A 21,083-nucleotide genomic window follows, 5' to 3' on the forward strand; every position below is an offset into this window, starting at 1 on the left:
AAGTCAGCATTATAGGAATTTTAAGGTAGACACAATTAATGAATGGTTATTATTTTCTAAGATACCGTAAAGCCTTTTCCTACAATGGCTGACCAAACCTATTTTTATCGTCTTTTTTTTTTTTTCCAAAGCATGCATGGAATATTCTCAGATGCTACTGAGGGCAAGGAGAAGAAAAGTGATGGTATTGGTGAAATACAAGCGGTTTGCAGGATCAAGCGTACAATTTTGCATAAAACATTGCATGTAAAAGTAACATTGTAGGTTTTAAGCCATTGCATTACAATTCAACAGTTGTGTTGCACTTAGCTTTAACAAATTTTAAAACTGTAAATTTTGAAGTGAAGAGCGGAACCTAAATTCCTAAACAAAGACCTTGCAATGGTACACCACACAGCAGCTATTTTTGTTTGGGTCTAAAAAGTTATTTACAATGGCAATATAGTCTTTGTAAAAGTCTTTTGCAATGTGAAGATCGAAGTCCACCCAGTTTTCTGAAACAACAGAAGGGTTGACATGTCGTGAGGTTACAACCTGTCCAGAGGAGCACTAGTGCCAGCCTTTCGACTGCAGGTTTTTGCAATTTTTGTCTTTTTCAGTCTAATCCCCAATGGAAAGTGCTAACATATGAAATGCAATGGGAAATAACAACTGAATTCTTCATGAGAAAGTAACAACGTGTATGCAATAAATGAAATAATAAAGGTTTAGAATATCACTCTGTCAGTGCTATGTGTTAGATTGATATTCCTCTTTTTTTTTTAATATACTTGTTTGAAGTTTGTTATTGTGTTAACAATTTTCCGATGAAAATAGCAAACCTCATAAACAGAGAAATCTGTTAGACTGATTTTAAAGCTGACACATTAAAAATAAGTAATATTACAGCTGAATTTAGACTTCTTTAATGGTTGCAAGAAAGGAAGACATGAATTCAAACAAGTTTTTTTAATTCCTTTTTCTTTTTTGATATATATATATTTTATATATATATATATATAATTTTTACATTCGTTATGTAGGGCAAAGCTGTCTAAAGTATTTTTCTCATAGTAGACTGCTGGGATACATTAGGAAACAGGCTAAAACAGTTCCGGGAACGGTGACGGGTTTGTTAGAAGTCTGTTGCTTGCAGTTACCAGGGTTCATAAGTTTGACGCGAACCGCGGTTTGTCTCCCTCCGGCTCTGTGCTTAAGACTGTGGAAGAATCCCTTTGCAGGGGGGCTGGGGGCGGCACGGCCCCCCTGTTCGGGGGGATGGCTCCCGAGGACATTTGTCGGAAGAGTGAGACCCGCTGGGGGACAGTGGCCCGGCCAGCCGGGGGCACGCTGGGGCCGGGGGCAGGCTGCGGGAGGGAGGCGAGGGACTCCCCCACGGTGGGGTGAGGCCTGGCGATCAGCGTGGAGATCTCATGGGGCAGGGAAGGCTGCGAGGCGGAGAGGGGCCGCACCTCCCGGGTCAGGTTGGTGTTGTGGAGGGCCTGGGTGCTCTTGTGGACCTCGTTCTTCTGCGCGGCCCCAGGGGGCTGCTGGGGTGCCTGCGGCTGCTGCTGCATGAGGGAGAGCTGTGAGGCCGTCGGCGAGGCGTACTGGAAAGTTCGGCCGGCCAGAGGGCTCTGTATGGGAGGGCTGCAGACGGCGGTGGTATAGGAGCAGGGCGAGAGGATGACGGCCTGCTGGGGCGTCTGCGTGCTGGGCGAGGGGGAGTGCAGGTTTCCGTGGGACAGGCTGCTGGCAGTGTACACGGGAGGGGACTGCGTCCTGACGCGCGACGATGAGGCTGAGGTGCTGGAGTTCAGGGCGGGCATCTGCTGCAAGCTCACCGGGGCGATGGTCTGCACCATCTCCCTGTCGTGCTTCACGATCTGCTTCAGGATCTCATTCTCCTGGTTGTTGAAAACCCCAGTGTTGAGGTCCTTCTGGAACTTCTGCAGGAGGATTGAGTTCTTCTTCCCTTCACAGAGAGGCAGAAGAGTTAGCGAGCCTGACACACAGGGGCAGACCCCTGCTCTGACTTTGCGTTTCAGCCCCCCCACCACGGGCTGTATATTGTAAAAGCCTCAGCAAACACCAGGCTGAGCAGGGCCCATAGCTCGGCGGAGAGCCCACTGCCAGTAGGCTGTGCCACACCGGGCACCGCCAGAGTGACTCACACCGGCAGGCAGCTCCCGACGGCTGGCCTCCGCACACAGCTGGTCCCCCCTCTCTCTGTACCAGCACGGCAGGCTTTCATAACACCACTGTGCTCAAAGACACCTGGACTTTCTGTGCCTCTTCACTTGTAGTGTATTGCTATTACTACAATCATTCTGAAAATGTAACCATGGTAATACACTGAACAACAGGGTGGAAAAAGCCATTGGGCTCTGCATATATAACATCTTTCTCTTTCGTTACCAAAGTGCCCTAATTTCCACTAAACTGTTACGTAAATTATAAATACACCTGCCATTTAGCACATTCCCTGGAACTAATTATTACACATTAGTAACCAGTGAGCTCTAGCTTGCAAGAAATCATCTTTTTAAATGTTTGTGAATTAATATGAACTCATGGATAATGTGACAGTTGCTTGCACAATAAAGACTGCTGTACACTGTGTCCTGCTGTCTGCTTGGTGGCCCCCAGTGTCTGCAAGATGTAGACACTATTCTGTGTCATCAGACTCACAGGAACAGAACTGCACTCAATTGTTCCTTTTTTTGATAAAATGGTTCACATTTTATCTTTTGTCTTGTGTAGATTTCCTATTGTAAAGACAGTACTTCAGACAGGTTTGCAAATCCAAGACCAGACTGGGCTTTACTAGTAATATTATTTAAGCACATATTACTTAGAGTTGGACTATATTTCCAGAGAGTCTTGAGAGACAAATTGTAAGAGTTTGAAAAGTCTCGACAACATAAATTAATGCACTGAATGCTCACAATCTGCAAAATACTAAAACAAGTCTATTAAATACTAGAAACCTGTATACCTGCATTTCATTACTCTTGCTATATTAAAGAAAACATGCTTTCTTCCAAATTACATCTTCAGCTTAGAACAGACAGCACAATGACACTGCCCTGCAATTCCTTATGTATTCACTCTGAAGAAACTGTAGACATAACTGTATTGAGAAAGAGTAATGTAGGAAAATCCTTACACTGGAGTTTTCTTGTAAAGTTGAGGAAACAGTGCCAGACATGATAAATGATTTTTTATGCATAGCTGCATTTTAAAAGCAGTGTCAATAATGATGGTCGGAGTGCAATTCTCCCAACCAAAGACCATATATTTTATCTAATATGTTCTATTAGAGAGGTCCAGAATGTCTGGATGCACAACAGCAGACTTTGCACACCCTGTTTTGATAATCTGCCATATCCTTCTGCCTTTCACTTGGATATCATTGGCCTGCTTTTCTGATTGCAAGTGGATCTGAGTCACGCCAATGCTAGCAGTGCCCATGTTGTGAGGAAAATGAGAGCCCTGCTGCACAGCATTAATTCACTTCAACAAACATGGGTTTTGTGAGTGCTGAGAGGCTTCAGCTCTTCCCAGCATTATAGATGTCATCTGTAAACAATTTATGCAGGAAAATGTCATCTACTGCTCATGAAACAGCATAAACCCTATCAAGTGCTGAGGGCAGCAAAAGAAATATACAGGATTAATAAATAATACTAATGATAATTAAAGCATACAAAATAATCCTCAGAGGAGTATGAGAGCTTTCTAAAATTCAAACTTTTTTATTATTTAGAAGTGAGATGATTGCAGAATTTCTAGTACGGACACATGCGTTATTCATAGATCAACAGAACATTTACTGCAGTGTAACAGGAATAAAACTTTTAAGAAGGGTTTAATCTGGGCAACTCAAGAAAAAGAAAAGGTAGAAAGGTTTTAAGAATTCCTAATATGGGAAAAAAAAAAATACCTATTCTGTCAAGTCTATCAATTGCCACCGTTTCAAAGGCCCTTCTCATCATGGGGTACTCTTCCAGAACCTCATTGAAGTTGTCCACCGAGAGGGAATACAGGCGACAGTACGTGTCTGCTCGTACACTGGCAGTTCGACGGCCTTTGGTCAAAAGGCAAATCTCTGGGAAGACAAAAATTCAACACACACAGGAAACAAAGAAGTTAGTGAATTAGTATGTGAAACTAAAAAGCTAGGAAGTGACTCAGTGCTAACAAGTAATAATTTAGTACTCAGCAGCAATTTTTATATTGCTGTTTACGCAGGTTGCAGGGACAATTCTGAAGGTCTTTGATTCTATTTTTGCTACTCTGAAAAAATAACTAATGTCCTTTAAGAGCCCTGCTTATAGGTTTTCTCAGTCTGGACACTGATTTTATCAAGCCTTTTTCAAAAAATTCTTCAAGTTGTAAGAAATGATCCATCAGCTGTCAAATACAACTTGCTGACTTAATTAACCCAAGTGATTCTATTGATTTTTTTAAAATATCCAGCTGACATAGAGGACTAATTCTTTTAATCATTCACCAGATTTACTAAACTAATTTACTGCATGATATGATGGTATTTGAATATAAGAGCTGTTCTAAGAAAAAATTCTTCAAGCATGAAAATGCCTTCTGTTTCCTTGAGTTCTATGTCCTAGGCATTTTGAGAGAGTAAACTTATGATTTTAGACTTTTGTTTCTCATTGGGCTAAAAACCAGGACCTCTTTTAACATCTGCTTACTCCATTTGATTAGTCTAGTAGCCTTTCTCTGCAAGTGCCTCCAACAGGAATTCATCATTCCGGAACAGAGGAGACCAAAGCCATAGGCAGAGTCCCAGGAAACAGTCCCAAACTTGCGACTGCTGATTCCCAAACCCACAGGAAGAGGGTTACTGGATAAAGGCCGAAGTCAATGTCTGAGGCTTGTAACAGCAAAACATGTGGGGTAGAATATTTATTTATTTATATTAAAATACGAAAAATTAAAAAGTCAATTGCAAAAAGAAGTGTTTGAGTTGGTCCCATTTTCAAGCTGGGAAATAAGAACACACTTAGAAATATCATCAATTCTTGGGCTCAGCCAGGGTGAGAGGTACTTTCCCTACCCAGTTCTAGCAGTCGGATGCAGTGAGTTCATATTTGTTCATATTTAAATACTAGCTAGGAAACTGTCTCCTACCCTGCTTGTGTGTCATCACAAATGATCATTCTCAATCTCAAACAACAATCATTCTCAAGTGTGGAAAACCAAATATTCTTCATTAACAAAAATAAAGAATTCTTCAGGCTTTACTTCAGATCTATAAAGCACTAGCATAGTTCTTTCTTTTTTTTACGTCTTTAACAAAATACATATTTTATTAATCTGGAATGTAAAGAACCTTGACGTTTTTTTGTCTCATACTTCTTGTTGAAGAATTTCCACATGCCACCTAATCCTGAAGGCTTAGGAGCTAAAATGCTTAAATAATAGTGGATAAATCAAAGCAAATTAACATGGGACCAGTATTAGCATAGAATGTACTTAAAAACCAACAGCTTTGCAGAGAATTTATAGAGACTAATGGGTGTTGTAAGAGTCTTGACCTAATGTCCCTCACAAAACTTGATGCCCATGAAATAATGACAGTTTACTGTAAAAAAACAGCCAGGTCAAATAGAAGTCAGTCCTTTCCTCTTCTATCCCTTAGCTCACCTTAGCCCCTTCTCCTTTGATTGAACCCACTGCGTTTTAGTTACAAGAATGAGAAGGACATTTTGCCCAAAGGGAGCAGTTAAATGCAGTGAATGCTTGCTCCATTTCCTAAGATATTTTTTAGGTCTCACACAGAATAAAGTTTTACAATACTTGGTTGAATTTAGAGTTAACTTAACTAGCTGGAAAATCTGTGTGACTAATGATCACCTCCTGATTTTCAGCTTTCTTCACCTAAAATTGCTGCAAACAATACTAGAGACATAAGGAGGTGTCCTCTGCTACACACGACAAATAAAAGTACTTGAGTTTAAAAAACATGACATGCCCAAAACAAAACAAATGTTGACTATGGCTCCCAACCATTCTGAAGAGTGTAAAAAAAAAAATGGAGAAAGTACTGTTTTCAACATTATTAATCGAGAACACTGTATTTTAGATTACTTCAAAGAGACAGATGGGAAGAAACCATAAAAGACAATGTTAGATTTCATTACAGGACAATGGGACCATGGAATTCACGGATATTACTGCAATAAATATAATTATTTTTTCCCCTTCTTTCATCTTCTGTTATTCTTGTCAAGTAAGGGGAATGGAAAGAATCACTGAAAACTGTACATTATATTCTGCGAACCCTGTCAGCCCACAACTTTTGGAAGGCTCTTAATAACCATAATAGAGTCTTCTAGTTAGATAAGACAATAAAGGATGGGACAGAAAATCATAGAATCATAGAATATCAGGTTGGAAGGGACCTCAAGGACCATCTGGTCCAACCTTTCTAGCACAATCTAGATGAGATGGCCCAGCACCATGCCCAGCTGAGTCTTAAACGTGTTCAGCGTAGCAGAGTCAACCACTTCCCTGGGGAGATTGTTCCAATGATTGACTGTTCACATTGTGAAAAATTTTCCTCTCATGTCCAATCGGAATCTCCCTGGGAGTAACTTGTACCCACTACCCCTTGTCCTCACCATGTGACTCCTTGTAAAAAGGGAGTCTCCATCTTCTCCATCTTCTTCTACCTTTAAGTACTGGTACATGGTGATGAGATCACCCCTAAGCCTCCTTTTCTCAAGGCTGAACAAACCCAGCTCTCTCAGCCTATCCTCATACGGCAGGCTTCCCAGACCCTTGATCAACTTGGTGGCCCTTCTCCGGACCCCCTCCAGCCTGTCCACATCTTTTTTGTATAACGGGGACCAGAACTGTACACAGCATTGCAGGTGCGGCCTGACAAGCGCTGAGTAGAGAGGGATAATGACTTCTTTATCTCTGCTGGTGATGCCCTTGTTGATGCAACCCAGCATCCTATTGGCCTTCTTGGCCACAGCAGCACACTGTTCACTCATGTTGAGCTTCCCGTCCACCAGGACCCTCAGGTCCCTTTCCACAGAGCTGCTCTCCAGCCAGGTGGATCCCAGTCTGAGCTGCACTCCTGGATTATGTTTTCCCAGGTGCAACGCCTTACACTTGTCCTTGTTAAACTTCATAAGGTTCTTGTTAGCCCACTCTTCCAGCCTATCCAGATCTTCCTGCAGGGGGGCTCTCCCTTCCAGAGTGTCTACTTCCCCACTCAATTTGGTGTCATCTGCAAACTTCATCAAGCTACACGTGATCCCGTTATCCAGATCACTTACGAAGACATTGAATAATGTTGGGCCCAATATCAATCCCTGGGGGACCCCACTTGTGACAGGTTGCCAGTTTGAAAAAGAGCCATTTACAACTACCATTTGGGTGCGGCCTGTCAGCCAATTCCTCACCCACTGCACAGACCACTTGTCCAGGCCATAACGCATCAGTTTCCCCAGGAGGAGGCCATGGGGAACAGTATCGAAGGCCTTGGAGACGTTCAAGTAGACAACGTCAACCACTCACCCCATGTCAACCGAGCAGGTCACTTTATCATAGAAGGCCACCAGATTTGTCAGGCACAATCTGCCCTTAGTGAAGCCGTGTTGGCTTTTCCCAATCACGTGCTTCATTTGGCCTGTGACGGCCCCCAGGAGGATGCGTTCCATGACTTTCCTGGGGATTGAAGTAAGACTGATGGGCCTATAATTACGCGGATCCTCCCTTGAGCCCTTCTTGTAGATAGGGGTAACATTCACCTTTCTCCGGTCCTCTGGGACATCCCCCAATCTCCAAGACTTCTCGACGATTATACAGAGTGGCCCCACAATGACATCAGCCAGCTCTCTCAAAACCCTCGGGTGGATGGCGTCAGGGCCCATTGATTTGTAGGCGTCAAAAGAAAAGATATGACAAATGTCCCAGCACCTAGAAACTGACCAGGGAGTGCCACCATGGAGCCTGCCTGCTCAGGAAGCAGGGAAAGCTTCGTGTTCTCAGCTCCAGTTGAATGATCTCATTCAATAGATGAACTACAGTCTTCTGAGAGAAAAAGTACCATGGGATGAATACCCATGTAATGCATTTTCAGCTATGTTTCTTGACTGATTACAGTTGTATTATAGTCACTGATACATCATCTATATTGCTTTGTTGTATGTACCAATAGCATCATTTGTACTCTGGCCACAAGACTAATGTCCTTGTTAATTGTATGTGTTCTGTATTTAAGTTCATTTTATCTATTAGCTATTTGTTTGGAACAAACTCTCAAGCATAATAAAACATAATATATAAAATCTCATTTACTTAGACCGGAGAGGAAGAACACAGAATGTCAAAATGTGTTCCCATCAAACGCTTGTGTTCTTTTAAATAAATCAAAGTAATTATGTATTTTTACAAATAAATAAACAATAGATTTCATGAAGAGAACAACAGAATGAAAATATCCATGATATATTTAATGTGAGTCTTAGTGGCATCAAGTACACCAGGTGCCCTCAACAATTATGCTCTCCTTGATGTTCAATTGATTTAAACAGACTATGAAATACAAACAATAGCACAGGAGCGTGCAGTGAAACAAAAAGGGCACAGACTATTTTCAAACAGCTTGGACAAACAAGGTTCTCTATTAGCATGAAAAGAAAGCAGCAGCAGCACATTACTCACTAATATTCCCATCTGCGGTTGGCATGGTGCATTGCCTTCATGCTGACACTTTCAAAGTGTCAAATACTTTTATCTTTCCTTTCCAAACAAAAGAATGTCTTCAATTCCAATTAATAATTATTAGGCTACAATGAGCCTGTAATTCAACTCTTAATGCAAGTTTTACTTTAATTATTTAATCTCTTTGGACAACTGTTCCTCAGAACATTCTGAAACAACTGTCAATCACTGCACTAATGAAAAATGACTATTTGAAAGCACTAAACAATGTTAAAAACATTTATTTGTTCTTGCAGTCCATATTTAATACGAATGTAATTAATTTGTCTGTGAAAATCACAATTTGTGTTCTGCTAGCATCAGATCTTTCCCACAGAACAATGCAGCTCTCACAAGAACATGGAAAAGGGCTCAAATACAATGTACTTTCTGCTGTTACGACATTGACTAAAAAGCCCAATGATAAAAGTTTAAAGCTAAGCCTGTTCTGAAGGTTATAATGATAATAATCAAAACTGATCACCAATATATCAGTTGCACGCATACATGAGACATGGTTTAGTGGTGGACTTGGCAGTATTACGTCACCGGTTGGAGTCAATGATCTTAAAGGTCTTTTCCAACCTAAATGATTCTATGATTCTATGGCAGTATCTCAGCAAAAGAATCAGGTTCATTTTTTGCAATACCATGAATTTCTAAAGGAGCTTGCCATATCTGTATCTTGTAAAACAGGGGATGTGTAGATCATATTTTATTATTGTGTTAGTGTGACAGAACACTCTGGATAGGAAATTCTACATACCTGGAAGACAGCACTAAGGAAGACTGATTTGGGGAAACCCAAATGAGTTAAGGTGAATGGCACAACCCATAGGATGACCTTTAAAGAATTAGGATTAGTAGGCCTTTTGTAAGGGCCACAGTTTTGATTCCAAATGAGATCAGGTTCATCGTTCTTGTGGACCGTATCGATATGTCACTGTAGGTGATAATTTTCCCCCTGCCCTGTTGCTATGTGATTCCTAAACATTTTTTTCTTCAAGAAAATAACTGCTGGGGTTATGGGAGCGGTTCACCTCTAGCACTATTTGTGATGTTGCATTGCTTTCTTAGTCTTTGCTGGATGGGTACACAGACTGGCTACCCTAGCAATAATTTCCTGTTTCCACCCTGTACAGACCTAGGAAAAACCCTTTTACTCTGGAAGGCAGTGCAGTTTATCTGACAGTGTGGCATCTATCCATTAACCATCAGTTCATTTTCCATATAAATTATACTCCAGATGTAATTACTTGACTTTCTATGTCATGTTAACATTTGACTAGAGATTGAAAAATGTCAAAAATCAAAATAACAATATAAAGTTGCCTTGCAGACAAAATGTGTCCACCAACAGATAAACTGTGTTGATAAAGGAAAAAGTTATGACTCCAGAAATTAACTGGTTCATTAAAGGACAGTCAACTGGCCCTGTCTCCATGGAACATATTTCTCAGCTTAGGATGGTATATAGTAATATATAGAAAATTAACACAATGAATTATTATTTTACGCATAGCTGTTTTGCAAGGACACAAAGACCAGAATTAAAACAAAAGTTCACTTTACTAGGTGCAGGAATTAATTTTTTGTAGTTATGAATAAATGAGTTAACTAGTATTTTAGCCATATAGTGCTCTCCATATTAAAATTAAGTAAAAATAATTAGCAGTTTCTATGCATTTCTGAACTACAGCAGTTTATTAAGTGCTCAGTCCCCTTCCAATGCTGTAACACGTTTCTCATCATCTGTCAGATTTAACATTACAGGACCTAATGAAGTGTCCTTCCAGCTGAGGACAACTGACTAGTGCTTCAGTTCCTCAGCAGGAAACTTGTTTCATCTTGTAGCAGGCATATACATTGCTGTTCAAATGGGCAAGTAGCTATTCAGACCATCTGGTTACTTTCAGCAGCAGAAGAAAGATGGAAAATCAAAGCAATTCAAAGGCTTGGGTCAGTCAGCTTAACATATTTGGGAATGTTTTATGAGAACAGGACAGTGGATTAGAATATTGTTTATTTTATAGAAAGCAATGAGTTACTAAACTATTATAGACAAAACTTGGATGTATAAAAGCTCTTTCCATCCACCCATCTTGTAAGTCTTCAGAGTAAGTTTCCCAGAACTACCAGGTTTAGGTTATTCTTCTTTTCTAACATAACTCTTCGTAACAGCAACTCTTTGGCATGGTGCAAAGATCAATAGTTCTTCATTTCCTTCAAGCTACTTAAGTTATCCACTGACCAGAAACTAGGTAATGGGCACTTTCTTGGTGTGCCTGTCACAGGAAGGGACCTTCAGCTCGGGGCACTCTGCTCCCAGCTTTACAACAGGTAATGTGAGTGATATTTTTTTCTTTAGGAAAGGACTATCTAAATGTCAAGCCATCAAAAAAAAAATGAGTAATCTTCTAGACACTCCATTCTTTCAGATATAGAGTGATTTCCCAGTTCCATGTTGACTTAACCATCTCTAATACAGAAAACAGGGAGAAGCTGTTTCATATGACAAAAATGTGATTGCTTTAACACATACTTCTGCATTTCTGTCTCCTTTTTCTTTATTAAACTCTGGAAAATATCAAATGCATCTACCTATAATTTTTTTTCCTAACTTTTTAATGTATTCTTTTTATCTTTCAATATATTATCAGTAGTGGACAAAATGGAAAACCCAGGGATATGCTGCTTTTTGTTATAGATACTAAAATGACAGGCACCAGGTCTCATGATTAGTCAGAATGTAGCTCACACCAATTAAATGAGTTTCAGTAAACTGTTTTCTGGAAAAAAAAAAAAAAAAAAAAAAGATTAAATGCTATGCCACACAGCTATGCAGATTTTATTTTGCAGTTGCTTTGCAAAACAGTATTTACATTCACATTAGTCATGACTGTGGAGGAAAATAAAAAGGGAAGTCACATCCCCCAAATCCAGATCTATGGAGTGGATGGAAATGAAAAGGCTCAGGTAAAATTTAGCTCTGAATTCAGTCCTATATTTAAGAAACCTTAAAATATAGTCAATGCTCAACAGGAATATCCCTGCAGCAAAGGAGAGAACTTAAGGAGCAAGGAAATTGGAGACAATTACTGCCTTTTACAGCCAGGTTTGTAATCTAGACTGTCCAAAAGAAAGCTACGCAAAAACTACACCTTTTCCCACCTTATTTACACTAAATATGGCATCGCAGGCAAGGCAGTTTGAGTTCGCCAGAGTGAGCAATAGCAGACACTGCCTGCATGAGCTCTTCATTTAAAAAATGCTAACAGTGATTGTCTGTAAAGTTGCTTTCAGATATCTGGGTTCATCAACTGGAGAGAAGATTCATGAAGGAGGCCTGGATACACTGCTGAGTAGTTACTATTTTGAAGAGGGACTGAAAATGGCCAATTACAATTAAGGGTCCAAAACAACTTCCTTAATGCCTCAGTTTCAATCTCCTGTCAACTATTTACCTAGACCTAATTTAAATTTATCTATTTGTGATAGCTGTTGACCTTATATAGTCATCCTACTAAAAAAAAAAAAAAAAGCAAAAAAGCAACAGGTTAGTTTATTTCACATTTTTATTGCCTGTTTGTAGTCATTTGAAATTTCTAGTTCTGAAGACCCTGACATGAGCTCTCAGCATGATCATTGTTTATTTTATTTTATTTTATTTTATTTTATTTTATTTTATTTTATGGAACAAACAAAAGAAACAGAAAATGTGCCCTAACCAGCAAGGTTGAAATTGTCACTTTTTTAAACAGAAAAAGATTAGCAAAAGGTGAATTACACCTCTATTAATATAGCAATTAAAAATGCAGAAACGTATTTCATTCAATAAGCTAGAGACTCATGCTTACTGACTTATGGAATTGTCCCCTCATTGCAAGTTAGGAACACAATTCTTGTTTGCAAATATCTGTCCCTGCTTGCCAGCACTCTTACCAGCTGAGATAATTTCTCCATCATGAAGATGTCCCACATGTATCATGTCATATATCTAAAGAGAGGAAGAGAATGCAATGGGGACTGAAAAGAATATTTGTTTCTATGTTTGAGGATGACATGATGCGATGGTGTAACAGCCAATAATAATAATAATAATAATAATAATAATAATAATAATAATAATAATAATAATAATAATAATAATAGTTTTAGTCTTCTTGAGGCAGAAAATGGGCAGTAGGAAAAAGAAGCAGATGAAAAGTGATATCAGCACCCGCCACAAACAGTATTTTGCCATTCCTTTTCATCCAGAATGTTATCCCTGGGACACATCCCCCACATTTGGAAAAACGAGGGTTTGTCTCCAAAGCTACTCTGAGACAAGAAGGAACATTCAAAACAGACGAGTTAGAAGCAGCTGCAGACAGGTACCCATGATGAGCATTTTATAATGATTTCCTGATCTAAAATACAGGTGAAAGATGATTAGTTCTTTTACTATATTTCTTTCCATTACTCTCTTTCTTAAATGTCTCCCTCCCAAGCCTTCATTTGCTTAAGGTTTGTGTATGTATGACAAATGTTTGGTACAGTAAGTGGTCTAATTAGAGAGGTTCTAGTCTTATTTTTTTTCTAATAGTATTTCTAATTGGCAGAGAGGTACATTTATTTCATTGGAGATAGCACAAATTTCCTAGGGGAAACATTTTTCTTCCAAAAATAATTGCCTAACTTTCATTGAGGCAAATTTGATAGGATTTATAGTGGAATACTTATTTTAAAAAACGTTTCATATTTATCTAGGGGTTGTCAACAAGCCTGAAAGTATGCTCCTTTCTTTAGTTTGCTCCAAATTTGTCTTTTATGCCACCTACCTATGAGAAGCCTGTTTCTTGAAACAACTCTTGTTCTTATCAGTCCATTTCCTTGAATAAAGCTTAATAACCTACTTTATAGAAGCTCTGAGAAAAGCAGTGTGATAACATGCTACTAATTCGGATGTTTGGAGACTTACTCAGAGCAGGTGTCTTATTGTTTCCATGTGAAATTCATTAAAACAACTTGGCAGAGCCTTTAAAATATTATCTACTGTGATATAAGTAAATGTTGATATCGAAAAAGACACTTCGGGCATATATTAATTTTCAAGGTACATTTGGATGCAATAAGCCAATCCATTTTAGCCATTGTCTAATGACTTTTGTCATTTTTTACAAGATTGATATATAACTGGATGTTTTTAAGTCCTCATATTTCCTGTAAAGTTAATGCTGATACACTATTAAGCATATTTCAATGTACTATGCTTAATCTATATTGACAGCATAATTTAATTCTTTTCAGAAAAGTTGTTAGTCATAATTACTTTTACATCAAGAAAGACAGCCAAATATACATGGTTAGAATACAATTGCCTTTATAAAACGTGGCATGTTATCTGACCAGAGACATTTTATGTTCCATCCTGACCTGTCTTTTCTTTTTTCTATCTGAAGGTACTAAAAATAGCTGTGGCCAAGTTTTCATGACCAGAGCAAACAGAGGCCAGTACCATTTCTTACATCCTGCCTATTTTCTATTGTTAACTCAAATTCTTCTGAGAAAGCTCTGTTTGATAGAACCGAAGATTAGAATCATTATATAAAATAGAAATGCAAGTCCTTATTTTATCTTCAATGCTATTTACAACAGAGCATCCATACATTTTTATTCTACTTTAATGAAGTGTTCTTTCTATCAGGGGAGATTAAGATAGTCTATTTATTATCTTGTAAAAGCTCATAATTTGACTGATATTAATTTTATTTTCTTAAAAAACCCAATAATTAAGCTTAGATTCTAGGATAAGGTACCTAAGTACAGATTTAGCTTTCATACTGACTGGGTCAAAGGCCAAAAGTGATTTTGTGTAATTCATTTATGCCTGTTTTTGTTCAGATGCGTATTCCCTGTTGAAAAAAGCCATTTCGTTCCTTATGCATTCAGTGTTTCGCTCTTGTCGTCTTGAGTTTGGCAAACAATAACAGTTACAAATTAAACTATTCAACTTGAATTTAAGTGGACCGTAAAAATATTGCACTTCATTTTTTTCCCATTAAATTATTAAACAAATGATCAGAGACTGTCAGTTCTGAATTAAATATTTGGATTAAATATTTAATCTAAACTCAAATATTTAGTTTAAATTCTACTGTGTAAAATTGAAAGTACTTGTAAAATTTTCTTCTGGTTTATCTGTGTTGACCACCTCAGATTTCCAAGCTAAGCTGATATGATATTTTGCTTGTGTCTAGCTCTTCTATGTATAAAGTCTAAATTAAAAATTCATACTGTTCATGAATTTGCAGAATTAGTATTATAATTTGGTTTGAAGACTATGTTATTTAGATAGTTAGAATTATTACTAGCACTATTATTAAATTTATAGTTACATTTGCTAATTAATAAAACTCCTAAAACCGAACCCACTTCTACCTTTTAGCATCACACAGTTATTTTCATTCTATCTTATTAAAAAGCCTCTTAGATTTTTAAAAATAATATTCTGTCTGAATAGCAAGAAGTTGTTCTGACTGCATAGTATTTTCTATATAAAATATGGTTTCAAAAGAACAACATAATGCAGAACAGGAAATTATGCTATATCATGAGGAAATGTATCCTCAAAATGGCAGACCAGTCTGTACCAAAAAGTCATTTCATTTTTAGTATGTCTTGCAGACAATACTTTTAGAAAAATGTTCTCCACTGTTCACCTAAAAAGTATTTTATGAATTAGTTGGTATGGAGATCTGAAGATCTTGTTCCCTTAAATCATTTAATTGTGTATTTGCCATTAAGAATGTGAATAATCACACCTCAGGGAGGCTACTTACAATTAATTATTTGGATTGGAGTGTGAATACAGAGAGACTTAATTCACCACTACCTTGAATAAGGAGTAGTCATACACAGTATTTTTGCAAAATGTAAAACTGTATATGATATCATATTGTCCAGGTGTAAAGAAGTGAGCAGTCAGGCACTTTAATAGCAGTTTCTCTATTTATAATCAGTATTATACTGCAAATCTTCAAAAGTAGTCTATCAATCAAAAGGAAGGACCTAGAGTGCACTCAGAAAAAAAAAAAAGCGGCAAAATATAATCTAAAGTGACTCAACATTTCCCATGGTATTATTTTCCACTACACTGATCTAAAATATACTGACAGTTGCTGTTCTGAAATGGGGATGAGCTCCATAAATAATAGGTAGGTCGAAGAAGTTCTGTCTAATTGGCCTACTACAAGCTGAAGCAAATGCAAGATACAATTTACTAGGATTTCAAGTGTGGAAGGATAACTGTTAAAACAGTATTAAATAATTTAAGTGAAATAAAACAGTTAAAAATCTGAAGTATTCCATGAACAACATAACATGTCTCTGGGACATATCCTGGGAAGATGGGGGTGAGAATCTGATTTATATACAATTTTGCAAGATGAATGATGATATTCAGCACAGTTAGTGATATCTTCCTTTGAATAAGTAAAATAAAACATGTATTGGTCTCTTATTACAATGCAAGAGGTAGACCATTACATTTTCATATTCATATTTACACACAGCAAGGCTCATAGCTATATCATACAAAGAGCTTTAAAAAATCACGTGCACTTCTTCATGTTCAGCATACCTGGAAGCTCATAGCAAAAATTATTTTTAAGCAATACGAGTTTTAGTTAGTCTACAAATTGATTTATTGAATGACTCCAAGTGGCATGATACCACTGGGATTCTCAATGGGGGAAAAAAGCAGAAAAAACAATGAGGAGGGGGAACTGCAACTGACACATGACAAATAGGGTACAATGAATTACTACACACTTACCTACTGGAACCACGAACTCCAACTGCAAACACAATGAAACCTCCATGGGGCCCCCAGACCTAGTTCATAAAAATATACCTACACTTCCTACTCACTCGGTTTGGATTTCCCTAGCAATATCGGCATTCCTTCAGCTCTAACACAGTATCTGTTAAAAACAGAATAAAAGGGTTATAATTTCCTGGAACATACGTCTGGGTTGCTGAAGGAAAGCCTGTGTAAACACAGGTGGGAAAACAGATGGAGAAAGGAAAAGATAGCAGGGACACAAGTCTTATCTTGTGTCCTTTGAGGTTGAGAGGAATTTTGCCAGTGACTACAGCAAGAGTAGGATGAGACCACAGTGAATAATCAGTCCTCTGTCCACCAGAAGAAAGCAAATGAAGTAACAGCAGAGTCCTGAATGTGTTCCAAGAAATCCTCCGTTCAGTAAGTTGGGCTCAGCCCTACTGGTTGGGTAGTGCTCGGTTTATTCCTTTCTTTTTCTCTTCGCAGGCATGTCAGCCCCACTCTTAACACACCGGTTAAGCACAAAGACAGTTCAGCACATGCTTAGCTGGATCAGGACAGCACACCCAGAGTATTTCCTCTGACTTCAGGGGGCTGGCAGCTGGAGGGGAACAGGACATCATGAAACCTCTCTTGCTCATCAATGTGCTCTGCAGTAGCTTTGGGACGGCTTTAACCTTTATGTTTGCAGGGCTAACAACCTGAGGCAAGTTATAAAATGGCAAAATGGTGCTTTTCTCTTTTGTTCCCAAAGCAGGAGCTTGCAGTCCTAGCAGAGTGCATGTGAACACCAGCAGACTGGGGCTGGGGTCAGGGGTATGTAGACAAGTGGACGGTCACAAGGCATCAGGGAACAAAAGGCCTTTCCAGAAGGGAAGGAGAACTTGCAAAGCCACATCTTATTGTGATGACTAAAGGAGCCCTAAGAGCCACATGTGGAGACAACTGAGTAAGAGGAAGAAAATTGTTGGAAAGGAGTTCTTTTACTAAGGCAAACTTCTCTTTAGTTTATTACACTCCTGCGTGTTTGTTGTTGTAATTAATCATAAGACATTTTGAATCACCAACATATATAATATTATTATGGAATGATTCTGATATCATTTACTCCAGCAAAAATCAGAATTGCCTCATAGCAATGGTATTACACTAGTTTTTACCAATGTATATTGGTATAATGTAAATTAAATTAGTGTTAGGCTCATGAGATACATTATTATTTCTGCTCTGTAAAGCCTCAGTAAATGATGAACTATGCTTCTCTATAAGCAAAATACTCATATTTTTGTGCTTAACCTGTAAAGACTTCAAAATCTTTGCTTTTTACGATTTTAAGTGTCTAGTGAAGAAGAAATATGCTATCTGTTCAGTAATTCTTTCTATCACAAGAAGCTTTTGAGTAATTTCTAATACAATCACCTGGTATCAGGAAAAAGTTTAGTAGGACTGAAACCTGACAATTTCCTCCCTACTATTTACTACTGGGATTATAACATAAATGAGTTTGAACTACTGAAGTATTAAAGAAGAGAAACAAAAATATGCACTGAGACAGACAAAAAAATCAGGGACCTCTCATTCTCCACTGCTGTGTACCTAAAAAAGACTTTACATTTTCAGTATTGTAAACTGCAGATACTAAAAAACACAGACAAGATGACAAAAAATTAGATAATTTAGCCATCATAACATCCTCAAAATACAATTGCTTAAATTTCTCACCTGCCTCCTGATTCTTATTCTCCATCCCAGGAAGGCTGAATTCAAGTGTGTGTGTCTCAAGCTTACAGTTCAACTTAGCTGCAAACACAACTGCAGTCAGATTTTCCTACTTGCTGTTCAAAAGGCATAGGTGTAAGCACCTTCCTACTCCTTTCCAGCTTCTGAAGGTTGCTTTAATCTTGTTCAGATAAGCTCTTGTCCCTTGCATTTTCTTCCCTTTCCCATCAATCTTATGACCACGACATTCCCCTGCACTCAGAGTTCCTCTCTCTCATATTTCTTTGCACTACTCACAACCTGACTGCTACCCACACAGTCCTCTCTCTGTTGACCTCCATCTCACTCCTCACACTCTTCTGACTTCCCCTATGGTTTTGTCCTATGTGTTAACACAGCCCTGACCATCCACTCTGTCCTAGCCTTCTTCATTCACATTTTACTCTCCCTGCTCATCTTACAGAAGCAGCTAGAAGGAGAAGGTCATAATTTTCATTGAGGGCAACCTTGCTTACCCTCATATGAAAACTGTGTCAGTCTCAGTGGGAGTAGTTTCTTTTATTTGTCATGAGAAAAGGCGCATTTACTGCTTTGCTGAAAGTAGCACCAATCCCATTCCTTGTAACGGGGAACTGGAAGACATTTTAGAAAACAGGGGGAACAAGTGAAGGAAGACATAAAAAATCCATAGACATTTAGGAAAAATGAGTATTGCTGTATTTCCTCAAAAATAACAAGATATGGTCCTGGAGAATCCAATGAAAGCAGCTATAGACTATTAAAATCCTGGAATTCTCCACTGGTAACTGTGGCTTACATCATTTCACTGATGTAGAAATTACTATATAACTGTGAAATATAGCAAAAATTATCTTCATGTATTCTTCATTGCCTAATTCCTATTCCTTTCATAAAAACTCACAGAAGCGTGCCATGTGAGGACAGGGATTCTAAGTTAAGGCAATAAAAAGTTACTGTTTTCTTTAAATGCCAGTAAAAGGCAAATGAAAATGGATTGTCCTGAATCTTTATGAAACAATCCTTCCATTGATCCATGTCTCTTCAAGACATAATTTATGGCACTCTCTTTAAAACATTTCTTCTGTGGTCATTACTGAAAGGTTTGAAAGAACATAGTAAACCTCAAATCACACTTTTCACCTAATAATTGGGGGATATTGTTTTTTAGTATGCAGATCTCAGGGAGCATAGACCAGTCACCATTTCTCACCCACTCCCTTACACATTTTGTGTATTCCATTGAAGGGGAACTGGGGGCGAGAGTGGAGGGGGTACATGGCCTAGGGAAAAGGATAGTACTACAAATTACTTTCAAATTCCTACTAGTACTTGGAGTAGATACATAGGGCAATAATATCCTTCAATCAGCAGTCCAAAAAAAGACTTTTGGGGTGAAAATTAGGATCCTGTGTGCTGCTGGGCTAAGTAATGTTCCGGCACACGAAGTTCATGAAGATTAGATTTATGAACACACATGAAGGTTAAGGGATAGGATGCTCTTCCCACGGAAATACCAATGAACAAATCACAAGATCTCTGTGGTTATTGTCTTGTACTTACTCCTTCCTTGCAGAAAGGAGAAACCAGTGAGCACAGATGAGGAAAGAGGCAGACAGTAATCAAGCCCAGATCTATGAATGGCTCTCTAGAGTCACCACTCTGCACCTCCCTCAAAAATCAACAAAGAATGTAAAGCAGAGGTGAAGTATAGTTTGACTAATCTATTCCATTGACAGTTATCCAGGCACATTCATTTTGAGAAGAATTTCCAAGCAATTGTAAGGTTTATCTATTTTCATGTGAGACTTATAACACCCAGACCCATAGGGAAGCCTGTTTTTTAATTAAGAGCAAAGATCAGGCAAGAGAATTTAAATGTTCAACAGCATCTCAGTATTCCAACCTCCAGCTATTTCCTCTCTTTATTACTGCCACTTTTGGTGTTCCAGGCTCTCACTCTCCCAACAGTCTCCATTCAAGCCTCTCCCAAATACTGGTGAGATTGCTTTGATTCTTAAATGTTGGCTTTCAAATTAACCTCCAGTTCTCCAACAACTCAAGGGTATCAGAAGCTTTCTACTGATACAATGTTGTGAATACCCAAACATTTTACATATTGTAAGTTTGATAAGTGTTTTCCAAATCCAAGGTAGGATGTTGGTGAAACCCTCCATGAGGCGAGCCAGCCTCTCCAAGGACTCCTCCCAAATCTCCCCAGAGCCAGGGCGCACCGGAAACTCAGCTTTGAGACATACCTGAAATCCAACAGTTAGTATCTCTGAGCTGCGACTGGGAACTTCCAACTCATAAGACATGTAAAAATTGAAAACGGATCCATTTAGGTATGGCACAACTCTCCCACCTGTGTGTCCTTCCCTTGCTTGTGAGAGCACAAGTGTTGATATTGATTTATTGTGTCAGACCTGGGAGCTATACAGTTGAAGTTATAAGTTGCAGCTTCTTAAATGATATCTCAGTCTCAGATTTTGCATGTCTCCATTAGGCAAAAAAGGGGTTATTGGTCTTAGGATTTGAACACAGGCTTATTCTTCCAGCTTGTTATTGCTCCACTGTACAACACTTCTTGTGTCTGCTTTGGTCAGGAAGCTTTACTCAGATTCTGATACACATTTCAGGGAAAGAGTGTCTTCTCCAAAGAGAACAGAATATTATATAGTTTTTTTTTCTGCTTTGACAAATCAAACCTTTTCAATTTGCAGTTTTCCAATAAGCAGTTTTTTTCCTCTCTTTTCAGCTGCAGTCAAATAGGTCGTTCTTCTCCAGGGTCTGAAAT

At 38.5% G+C, this 21,083-nt stretch overlaps 1 protein-coding gene across 1 annotated transcript in view; it reads right to left on the reverse strand.

Annotated features, from left to right (window-relative positions):
- Positions 1-1,145: 1,145 nt before the first annotated feature.
- Positions 1,146-21,083, reverse strand: part of HCN1 (hyperpolarization activated cyclic nucleotide gated potassium channel 1) — a gene marked incomplete at both ends in the record, with an annotated part of 202,843 nt that continues 182,905 nt past the window's right edge. Inside the window, 2 exons of the mRNA XM_082335588.1 lie at positions 1,146-1,954; positions 3,926-4,090. Coding sequence (XP_082191714.1) covers positions 1,146-1,954; positions 3,926-4,090 — 974 coding nt within the window. The remainder of the gene's footprint in view (positions 1,955-3,925; positions 4,091-21,083) is intronic.

This window comes from Platalea leucorodia (assembly GCF_965183815.1).
Source record: "Platalea leucorodia genome assembly, chromosome: Z".
NCBI classification, from domain to species: Eukaryota; Metazoa; Chordata; class Aves; order Pelecaniformes; family Threskiornithidae; genus Platalea; species Platalea leucorodia.